The following is a 12,263-nucleotide window of genomic DNA, read 5'->3' on the forward strand; positions in this document are numbered from 1 at the left end:
CGCTCTTTATTTATTTATTGCTGCACCCCTGAAATTGCTCCCTGATTCATGAGGGCCTCCTCGGGTTCCTCAGGGGTGCCTGATGGGCTTGTTAGCCAGTCCATAGAGGGCTGTTTCATTCCCTTTTCTGTTTTTTAAGTCTTCAACATACGTCAGAGTTTATTAATTGGCTGACAAGGAAACCAGGTAAGTGCTGAGTGTCCCCATTCACAGAAGGGTGGAAATGGGGGTGGGGGCCTGGGAGTCCAGGGACCAAATGCTCACATAAGCAGTCAGTTGAAAAAAGGGTAATTAAGTAAAAACTGTAGTTTTATGTAGTCACAAAAACATTCTATTTATGACAGTTGGTATAATGAAAATCAGTGACCCAGTAATCCAGGCTGTGAGGAGTGTCAAAATATGTGGGGAAGGACTAAAAATAAAAAAACAACAACAGTAAGAAGCAAATGATAAGGAAACATCTGTGGCTGTTAATGGGAATGACAAGGTTTACTGCTCTAAGAAATTACCAGAGTATAGTTCAGCTGAGTTTTTAAATCCATTAATAACATTTCTCATTTTTAGGAGTGAAAATGGTTCATTTGGTTCTTTTTCAAATTTGTTCCTTCTTTTTTCCAAGGTCCTGTTTGTTCAATTTGGTTTCTATTCCTGCTCTTATCTCTTTACTTAACTAATTTTAAAACTTCCTTGTGTCTCTTTCATAGTTTCCTTATTTCTAGTTCCCTGGGCACCAATTCTTCAAGGTGTAAGATCTGTGGATTCTTCCTCCTGGTGGCTCTCTTTACATGTGGTTGGTTAGACAACACGAGCAAAACCCACAGAATTTTGAGTGCGAAGGACTATGATCATTGTATTTATCAGTCAAGTCGTCTTTTTTGTATAAAGGTAACAGCTATTATTAGATAGCAGAAGACTCAGAAAATGCACCATCCATGGGCCCTTATTTAAGAGTACATAAAATTATACACCAGCTATTTATGAGATAAATAAAAAATAACTCACTACTCTCTAAGAAAATTGGGATATATAACTATCTGATGTTTATCTTTCCCTTCTAAGAATCCAGTCTAAAATGTAGGAGCAGAGCTATACACACAGATATACATTGGAATTCTTAGTAAAAGGGAAGAAAGGAAATAACTTAGTTGCCCTAAATTACCAGAATTTCCATATGACAGAATATTTACAAAGAGTTATTGACTGCCCTGAAACTACTTATGACACATTAATGTGAACACATAGGTTAAATGATACGTATAAGGAAAAAAGATATGGTGAAAAGATCAGAAGTAAGTATGCCCAAATGTTACCAGTGATTGTCTCTGGATGGTAAGATTATGGATTTTTTGGGGTATTTCTTTATGCTTTTCTGCACAATGTAAATGTCAATGATCTATATTAATTTTATAATCATATAAGAACAAAATGTATATAATACCTTAAAAATGAAAATTTCTAAGGGTAACAACAGTTGAATACCTGAGATAATGTTAAATAAGAAAGATGCAATACCATGATACTGACTCTGACAGTATAGTCTATAATTTAATCTCAACATGGCAGCCAGAGTATCCTTTAAAAAGAGGGGGAGGATTCAGGTCACGTCTCCCCTCTACTCAAGACCTTCCAGGGGCTTCTTATTTCATCCTATCAGAGCAAAGCCCAAGTCCTTACAATGGTCTACAGGGACCCACATGAGCTGACCCCCTGCCACGCCTCCGACCTCCTCTCTGGCGCTGACCAAAGCCAGTCACCCTGGTCTTCTTGCTACTCCTGAAACTTAAAAAAGACGTGCCTGCCTCAGGGCCTTTGCACCTGTGGTACCCTCTACCTGGAATGCTTTCTGTCCACACAGAGATATTGTGTGCTTCAGATCTGTGCTCAAACATCATTTTATCAGTGAGCCTTTCCCTGGGCCCCATATAAAACTGCAGATACCCCCAATGTGCTCAACACCTCTACCCCTTCCCCTGAGCAATTTGTTACCATCTGTGACATGGTAGGATTTACTTTACTGTGTTTGTGGTCCCCTCTCCCATGAGAAGAGCTATTTGCCTGGCACATAGAAGGTGATCAATAAATATTCATTGAATGTCCAAATGAATAAATGCATTAGATTGTAAACTCCTCAAGAGTAGAGTAGCTGAAGCACATGTCACTACACCACTGAAGTGCACAGAACAGACAACACCAGCAACACAACAGCCCCAGGGACATTTCACCAGCATTTGACTCACTCTAGAAAAAATACTTATGATTATAGCCAGAGATGATGGATGTGAGGCGTCAAAAGGAAAGAAAGAAAGCAGTGTTTGGGCAGAGTGGAATAAGAGTTTCCATCAGAAAATTCAAGTTCTCCCATCAGGATAGGGCTTTTGCCGCAGGACAGAACTCCAAATTTTTATCACAGACTAGAACCAGCTATGTGTGGCACTTAAAATGACATTTTAAATGCTCTGTTTAGCTATCCTTTGTTGTGATTAGATATTTTTCCAGGGAATAAAGGCATCAGGAAACCAATTACTCTGACTCTCACCCACCCCAAAGCAGGCAGGAAAATGCAGCACCTGCGTACGGCACCCATAGGCACCCTGACTCAGACATGCACACTTTCACACCCATCCATGCCTACTAAAGGTCCACAGTCAGCCTGGTGCTGCAGGGAATGTAGCATTCTTGATCTCCCAAAGTTTTATCGGCCTCTAGAAATTCAAGGACAAGCAGATAGCCTAATGCACAGCCTTATATTTTGTGCCTTAGGAAAGATAAGAAAATTCATCCTAAGCTATTTCAGACTTTTCTGGGCACCAGGGCACTCTGGAGATTAGCACGGGCTGGTGATGAGCCCGGCATGTGGCAGCGCAGGACTGTTAAGGAAGGTGACTTGTGGTGGGGCTCAACAGGGGCAGCTGCCTCTGAGGCCCCCTACTACATTATTACATTTGCTGAGTTCACCTTCCCTTTCATCTGCCTATGTTTCCCTGACAGCTCCTTCACCTCTGTCCTCACACGGCCTGGTTGTGACCGTCATCTCATCCTGCAAATGTGTCTCCCACAAGATAACATTTTAAGGAATTTCCTCTCCTGCAGAAGTGGTATCTGCATGTTAGAAGAGACCCCCTCAGAGGCCAGAAGAACCTCAAGTTCAAAGGGGGAGTTTCTGGCTGGGTGAGACAGGGAGGCCTCTTATATTTATGGAGTTCCTAGGCTAGGCCAGCTGTTTTGTCCTGGCACACTTTAATGGTCTTGCTGAATTCTCACAGCATCTCTGGGAAATAGGTATTATCGCCTCCATTCAGGAAGAGAAATCAGGGGCCTCCAGGCAAGACAGAATATTAATTCACACTTTGAGTGCTTTCCCTGTTCTAAAGACACAGCAGTAGTCAGTGAAAACACTCTAAGAACAAGTAAACCTGTTTAAAAACAAGATCTATATCACAATGGATCAGAAACTCCAAATATTTACTATTTTGAGGGGCTGAAGGCACAGCCTGCTGAGCCCTGGGTCCAGAAGCAGGCGGAGACAGCTGGGAATTTGGTCTTCCAGGACACCCGGACTAAAGGCGTCCCATGGGAGGTGGGGCACCAGAGACAGTCACTGAAAATGCAGGCTGGTGAAGGGATTTCTGTCTGGAAAGGAGGCTGAAAAAGGCAGAGCCCCCCCTCTCCGCCCCTCTGAGAGTTTATCTAATGTGAACACTGAGGGAGGCTGGAGGCAGCACACCCACAGCCAGAGCCTGGCGGGGCTGTCCTTGGCTTGGTGACCGGCACTGGGAATGATCCCATTATCACCGTGGACACGTAGCTCACTGCTAACCCAAGATCCAGGGTCTGGCTGGAGGCAGTGCAAAATCACTCAGCAGGGAGAGCTGGGTGGACGTGATGAGCAGGGAGAGAAAAAGAGAGAAACTGATTCTCCCTCAAGAGAATTCCAAATTCTAAAAAAGAAAAGCTGAGGCTCGGAAAGACAGCTGGCAAAGCCAGCACTGGGAGACAGTCTCAAAGATTTAGTGAACCGGAAGGCAGCACTGAAGAATTCACCCTAGGAAGACGGAGAAGTAAAAGAGAACAGGAGGGAGCGAGGGAGGATGAACCAAGACGTTCTACAATGTATCCAACGGATTTGAGAACAGGAGTTGTGGAATGGCGGGACAGCAACATTCAGGGATGGCGGAATTTTCCATAACTAAACACATTTTATGGATCCTAAGATTAAAAGTGCATTAACAGTTGCTAAGTAAGAGAAATAAGTTAATAAAAAAAGTGGCTATCTGGAAAATCGGGGGAACGCTCCCACAGTCCCCGTCTGGATCCTCCCTGGAGGCTGCCTGCCAACGTCCTGCTGTGTTTTGGCCCTACTTCCAATCAGGGTATTCGGAGGAAAGCCAACAGGGATGCAGGGTAGGGCCCTGCCCCCACCCCCCACTCATCTGTTACAGCCTCAGAGTCAGAGTCCTCACTGAGCTTTGATTTCTTCCCCTAATACGGCGTCAGAGCTAGAATCACAGAAACGTAGCACCAGAAGGGACTGTGTGGGGTGGCATCCTCATAGTGCCCTGTGTCTGACTCCCAGCCACCCCGCTCACTAGCTCAGGGCCCTCAAGTTACTCAAACTCTTGTGTCTCTATTTCCCCATCAGTGAAAGGGGAAAATAATAGCGCCCACCTATGGGTTTGTGTAAAGATGAAATGGATTTGTACATGTAAAGAACTTGGTGCAGTGCCAGGCGCGTGGTAATATTCAACCCGGGGAAGCCATCACTATTACTATAAAAAGAGCTTCCCACAAAATGCAGAGTGCACTTCCACAATCAGTGTGAGGGCCTTCCCACTGAAACCACAGACCCCAGGCATGGCAGAACCAGGGCCTGCTGCCACCTCTGCACTGTGGAAGGGCAAACCAGCAGGCTGCCCCTCCCCACCCTTCTCCCTGGCCACTCCTTGGCCTCCAGAGAAGCCCTTCCCAGTGACCAAGCATGCACTTCCCCCAATGCAAGTATGCCCAGACCTGCCCGGGGCCCACCCCAACCCGCGGCCCTGGGCCCCTACCTCTCTCTGCTCACTGCAGATCTTGCATAGCCACAGGGGCCGCTTCTGGCCAGGGGAGGCCTCGATCCCACACTTGGTGCAGACTTTCTACAAGAGAGAGGACATGTGAATGTAAACACTTCAGCCCCTTCCTCCTCGGTGGAGGGGCTAGGAAACCTGGGGCCCTTCGGTGCCTTCTGAGGGGATGGCTCTTGCGTCAGGCCAGAGCAGTAGGTAACCCAAAGGGCGCAGATCACCTAAAACCTGTAATTGGCTTTGGGGCACAATGAATGTGCCCATCCATGCATCTCCATCATAGAAATTTCACCTCCACAATTACATTCTGTTCAAATCACATAAAAAAACAAGCTTGCTGAGATTCACAGCTGCATCGTCTTCAATAGCAAAGAACTGGCAGCAACCCAAGCGCCCAACACCAGAGGAAGATCCAGGCAAACAAGGGAACATGATAGGCCTTAACACAGCAGACCGGGTACACACCTGTAAATGTGGGCAGGCAATGATGTTAGTCAACAAAGAACACACACATTCGTGTATACAACCATGCAAAACTCACATGTGTGCCTAAAAGTGGGAGGATGCAGTGAGAAACACCAGGTACACCTGGGGCACTTCATGCCAAGATGCTTCACTGAGTGATCCCAGGGGCCCTGTTATGTGAGTATCAGGCCTGTTTTACAGGTGAGGAATCCGGGGCTCAGAGGGGTTTGACAATTTGCCCAAGTTCACCCAGCAAGCAAGCAACAGACTCAGGTCTGATTCTAGAGCCGTTATATAATTTTCTCTGGACACCTAAGTAGCCAGAACCGAGTTTCTGCAGCATTTTTCCTTCTAACAGTGCTGCTTAAGTTCGTAACTTCAAAATACATATTTGTTTCTTTGCAACACACAGCGATAGCAGTGGTGGGAAAGGCTGGAGGAAATGCTGTGGGAGGCAGAGGGGACGTGGTGGGGCTGAGACTTGTTCCTGGCTGACAGGCAGGATCTGATTCAGGGACTCGTGTCCTCCTTAGAGAACGATTGCCCTGGCTAATCAATCTTTCTGCCAGGTGGAAGCTGCCCAGGCCCTGCAGGACTGGGGGTTCTCTCCTGCCCCCCACAGAGGGAAGGCTGGTTCTGCTGCTTGGCCTTTTCTGCCAGCTGCCAACTGAGCAAGAAGCACACTGTCCATGGTGAGGGAAATGTCACCGACTTGGCTTCCCAGAGCATGTCTTCACCGCCTGATTGGGCGGCCAAGCCCAGCCCTGCAGGAGGTGGGGAACAGCTCTCAGCGGCAGGGAAGGTACGATGCATTTGTGGGGGGTATGCCATCCAACAGTCAGGTATGGCAAATGTCACTTCAAAAAAATGTGTCCAGATAAAATGTAATCTTCTGCAATCTCCTATCTCTCTGAGCTGCCAGGAAAGTCCTAGTCACACCAGGGCCTCCCTCCCTCATGAAGGTCCTAGGCTTGGGGTCTTCAGCTGAGTAGTGGGTCTGGAGAGGGTCTCCTGGGTGCTGTCCGGGGTGCTCACTGCGGAGCTGCTCTCCCGCAGAGGGGAAGGGGCCCAGCCACTTCTGTGCCAGGCTGGGGCTCAGCCTCTCCAGGGGCCAGCACTCTGTCCCCCTGGAGCCTAGAGTTACTGTCCCTGACCTGGTCTGGAGACTCTCCCGTCTCCAGGAGAGCTGCCTCTCACTAGCCCTCCCAGCACTCACCTGTAAGCCTCCTGCCCCTAGGACAGGGTCCCTCATAAGCTTACAAGGTGCACCTCACAAAACACAACATGGCACCATATCATAGATAAGTTTTCACAAATGCCTAAGGTGCCTAACTGGTTTTCTTGGTTTCACTGGAGATGGCTGGTAATTACAGATATGCTTTGGTTATGTAACTATACTCCTATTATGTTAATGTGTGTGAGCAATTTAAGTAGTAGCTTAAAACCTATACATGCTGAAGTTACTCTACAAGAAGATATGTCAAAGAAATAATCAATCTTCCCATGTTTTCTTCCACCTGCTACTTCTATAGCTTTTCTTCTTCCTTCCTAATTACAACCCTTAAATAGAATTCGTGCCTCATATCAAATTTACCGAGTATCATAATTCTTCCAAGTGGTAAAGATACCTCAAGACAAATGCTGGGCATAGAAGCTACAGGGCATAAATATGCAAAGAAATAAAAAGCTAACCTTTTCAAACAATAAGGCTTCTCTCTCACTTACCAACTTTACATTTCCCTGTATGGCCCCGGAAGATGACTGGTTAGCCAGAGACGGGTAAGATTCCTCAAGGGAGGAACAACCTAAGACAGGCACAGTTGCAGGGGGGTCATCAGGTGAGAAATTGGGGATCAACAGAGGTGAGGCTTAGAACCTCACCCCCCCGTTCTGAGAGAAATCTTCTGCATACGTGGATGTTTTATTGCCCTGGTCTAGCTTGGATTAACACATAGTCTACAGGCACACACCTGATCATCTACATTTGCTCTCTTACAACACTAAACTATGTTTTCTACCTTTATCTTGTATCTACCTACCACTTCAGCATTTTATTAAAAATAATAATAATAAAGAGAGAAATGTGGTATCCACATATAAATCAAGTATAAAAACCAAATGAGTATTCATATTTGAACTGACTGTTTAGAGTTCATAATGCATGAGCAAAACCAAAAGTTTCTGTGATGACTGCCCTTGTACTGTTCACTATGTAACTTATTCATTATGTAAGAATTTGTTCTACATGTAAAAACTTGTTTGTTATGCCTCAGAAGATTGGAGACTGACGAAAATTAGGCTTGGGGTGGATTAATGATTGTGCATTGAGCATTGACTCCCCTATACAGAATTTTATTGTCATTAACAACCATTTGATCAATAAATATGAGAGATGCCCTCACAAAAAAAAAAAAAAAAAAAAAAAAAAAAGGACAGACTTCCAATGGTAAAATAAATTAGTAACCGGGATGTAATGTATAGCATAAGGAATATAGTCAAGATATTGTAACAGCCTGGTAGGGTGATAGCTGGAACCTAGAATTATGTATATAAATGTTCTACCACTGTGTTGTACACTTGAAACTCATGTAATGTAATACTGTGTGTCAACTACCCTTCAATAAAAAATAATTATTTAAGAAAAAAAAAAAAAAAAAAAAAAAAACCAAATGAGTATTCATATTTGAACTGACTGTTTAGAGTTCATAATGCATGAGCAAAACCGAAAGTTTCTGTGATGACTGCCCTTGTACTGTTCACTGTGTAACTTATTCATTATGTAAGAATTTGTTCTCCATGTAAGAACTTGTTTGTTATGCCTCAGAAGATTGGAGACTGACGAAAATTAGGCTTGGGGTGGATTAATGATTGTGCATTGAGCATTGACTCCCCTATACAGAATTTTATTGTCGTTAACAACCATTTGATCAATAAATATGAGAGATGCCCTCACAAAAAAAAAACACAAAAAAACAAAAACAAACAAACAAACAAAAAAAAAGGACAGACTTCCAATGGTAAAATAAATAAGTAACCGGGATGTAATGTATAGCATAAGGAATATAGTCAAGATATTGTAACAGCTTGGTAGGGTGATAGCTGGAACCTAGGATTATGTATATAAATGTTTTATCACTGTGTTGTACACTTGAAACTAATGTAACGTAATACTGTGCGTCAACTACCCTTCAATAAAAAATAATTATCTAAAAAAAAAAATAAAACACCTTAAAAAAAAAAAAACACAACACGGGCCTCTCCTCCCTGGGGTGCAGAGAGAGGAAGGAGGCATGGATGCCGGCTGGCTGTTTTCCTTGCTAACTCCCACTATCCTGTATAAATGGTGCATGTGTGAAAGTAAGTGTGGCCCTCCCAGAGAGGGAAGATTTCCCCCTGAGTTTTCTGCATGCTTATAGGGTTTGATGACAGCTCGCCCTCCAAGCAAACAGAGTGCTCTGCCCCTTCCCAATGAGACAGTGGTTCTAGGCTGAAGGAGACGATAAGAGGCCAGTTGCTACCATTTATTGAGCAGTTGTGTATGCCAGGCACTGTGACCCTGGCCACAAATTGAAGGAGGTGGGTGCTATGTTCTCCATTATACAGATGAGGAAACTGTAGTTCAGAGATGTTAAAGACTGCCAAGGTCTTACAGCTAGTTCGGGACAATCAAGATTTGGGACCTTCCAGAGCTCAAGAGAGCTGGACTACACCTCCCCTGCCCAGGTGCCAAGCTGGTATCTGTGGGTCTCCAGAGAGCTGGTCTGTGTACCTGGGAATGCGACAGATGACTCTCATGTAAATGGGCAGAGAAGGTGACACAGAATGACCCTGGGACAAAGCTTTGCTGGGGATGGGGGTGTAGCCGCACATGTTACCAGATCAATGACACTGGTTCTAGAAGCAAAGACATGGGCTGGGGAGTCAGGCTCTGCCCTCTGCACTCTCTCTCAGGAGGAAGGGTGGCATCTCTTTGCAGCAGAGAGGTTGCTAGGAGCAGGCAGGGAGCCCAGCCCCAAGGCCTCCAACCAATACCCAGAGGCTTCCCCACGGCCTCCCTCCCTGTTTGTGGCTGCCCTCCCCACGCATTCAGCCAGGAGGCAGGGGAGGTGGCCTCAGCCCCTGTTTTACCCTGTCTGGGCTGCTATAACAGAAGGGGTACACACTGGGTGGCTTAAACAACAGACACTTATTCCTGGCAGCTCTGGGGGCTGGAAGGTTCAGGTCGGGGAGCCAGTGTTGCTGGCTTCTTGGTCAGGCTGCCTTCTTGCTGGGTCCTCACGTGTGGACCAAGCTCTCATCTCTTCCTTTTCTTATAATGGATAAATCCCATCCTGGGGTCCTGCCCCCACAAACTCATCTAAACCTAATCACCCGCCAAAGGCCCCACCTCCAAAACCACTACATTGGGAGTTAGGACTTCAACACAGGGATTTGGAAGGGACAGCCCCTGAGCAGGACGGGGCACCCCCCCTGCTACTGCACACAGGAAGCCCTACAAGTGGTCTCATCATCATGTGTCTCAACTCTGGAATCACTTAGAGCCCCCAGTTCTGGGGTCCCCATCTCATGGTCACCAGTTTATGTTCCAGAAACACGCTCTGAGCCCGTTCACAGGGACCATGGCTTGGTGTTGGGGCCCAGGCTTTGGAGCGAGGCAGGCCTATGGGGGCCCTGGGGTAAGCTTCTCAAAGCCTCTCTCAGCCTCAGATGTTCTCATCTGTAAAATGGGATAATATTTCTCTCACAGGGTTGTTTGATGATTAACTGAGATATCCATGAAAAGCAACCACACATTATAAGCACCCAATAAATGCCAGGCATTATTATTAGGGACACAACCCTCATGCCCTGTCCTAAAACCTTACATGATTCCCCTCTAGACCTGCCCCACTGAATATGGTGGCTATTTCAATTGAAATGAATTAAAATTAAATAAAATGAAAACCTCAGTTCCTCAGTCACACTAACCACATTTCAAGTACTCAATAGCCACACACAGCTGGTGGCTATCATATCAGATGGCACAGAAATGGAACGTTTTCATCATTGCAGGAAGTTCTGCTGGATGTCAGACTCAGCCCTCAGGCTTGGTGCTTCAAGACACACGGTCACCTCAGCAGCCTGGTCCCACTGACCCCTGCAATGCCTCCCTTTCACGCAGACAAACGTGCTCAGGTGTTTGACCTGGGCAGCCATCTCCTCAGCGCCCCACCCATCTGACTCCTACCCTCGCTTCAGTTTACTGATTCCTGTAACCCACCTGCTGAGTGCCCATGTGGAACACAAGCCTGTGTTGGGGGGCAGGGCCCAGGCCTCACATGCTCCCTGTCAGGCACCCGACAATGGTCCCCACCTGGCCTGCCAAGGCCAAGGGGCATGTCTGGCTGCATTGCAGGAGTGACATGTAATTGAGGTTTGAAGGATGGGCAGGCACATGCCCTCAATGACTATCGTCTGATTGATTACCATCTATGCTGTGGCAGGCAGGACAGAAACTAGGAGAGAGTGCATAAAAGCTGTGCCCTGTCTTCTCTCCACAGACCACGGGATACAGAACCACCCAGCTTCCCCAGGAGGCCACACGGACCAGTTGGCTTTGGGGCACAGCCATATGGATCAGTTGCCCTCCAAAGGCTGAGTCAAAGGCTACTGGTCAACCCTGTCTGGGGGCTGGGGGACAAATAGGTGGCATATTCCAAATGTCCTCTCTGCCTCTTCCCTTGTGTGGTCAGGGGGTGGCATGACAGGGCACACCCACTGTGGCCCATGTACAGCCTGTTTGCAGGCTACCTGCTGTTGCTGGGGGAATCCACGGTCGGTTCCCACCATCTCTCGGTCATCTTTATGTGCCTGCAGAGTCTCTGGCTGGGGAGTCCAGGCCAGCAAAAGGATAACGTGCTCCAGTTCGAATAATACATAACTGTTGCTCTATTAAATCTTGGATCAATAAAAGAATAATGAGCCTTTCCCCCCTATGGGCTTGGTCTTTGTTCCCAGGTTCCTATAAAAAAAATTAAGCAGGTGGTATTTAGAAAGCCAGTGAGAGAGAGTGAGAGCCAGACTCCACCTCAGCCCTGTGCACAGGGAACAGTGCGCCATCACATCAAGGGCCCGGGGAGCACCTGCTTCCTGGCTGAGATGGGATTCCATTGAGCGGAATTGCCCCAGCAGAGTGAGCCCTGCCTCCCCAGGATTGGCTGCTTTGTACTTCCTGCAGCCTGAAAGCATCTCTGAGCATTAAACAAACCAAGTCAAGCTTCTTCATGGGTCTGACTTGAAAGTAGCAACAAAACTCCAGGCTTTCAGCCCTCACATGCTGTCTCTCCACTCCTGACTCAGGCACTCCTGAGCATTTTGCAAATACATATCCAGGCTCAGGACACCGGGAAGGGGGTGGCTTAGGGCAGAGCCCACAGGACCGGGACCCAGGCTCTGGGGCAGGAGGGTGCAGAGTCTGCCATTTAGATGCAAACTTGGACTTGTTACTCACCTTCTCAGAAACTCATTTTCTTGTCCATAAAACAGTGCTAAGAGGCAGACTCACACTGCAATTGGGGGGATCAAAGGAGACGATACACAAAAGTGCTAGCACAGCACGTGGTACAGAGCAGGCAACAACCGCGGTCCCTTCCCATGTGCCTGTCCTGGTGCTGGAGGCCAGCAATGTCAGCCATACAAGCCGAAACCCAGAATCATCCTTGATCCTCACTCCCCCTCATTCTCACCCAAATAATC

At 46.8% G+C, this 12,263-nt stretch overlaps 1 protein-coding gene across 1 annotated transcript in view; it reads right to left on the reverse strand.

Moving 5' to 3' along the window:
* RPH3AL (rabphilin 3A like (without C2 domains)) overlaps positions 1 to 12,263 on the reverse strand; it is a 111,083-nt gene that overhangs the window by 43,544 nt on the left and 55,276 nt on the right. The window contains 1 exon segment of the mRNA XM_036906226.2: positions 5,049 to 5,135. Within this exon segment, the coding sequence (XP_036762121.2) occupies positions 5,049 to 5,135 (87 nt within the window).

Source organism: Manis pentadactyla, chromosome 4, assembly GCF_030020395.1.
Source record: "Manis pentadactyla isolate mManPen7 chromosome 4, mManPen7.hap1, whole genome shotgun sequence".
NCBI classification, from domain to species: Eukaryota; Metazoa; Chordata; class Mammalia; order Pholidota; family Manidae; genus Manis; species Manis pentadactyla.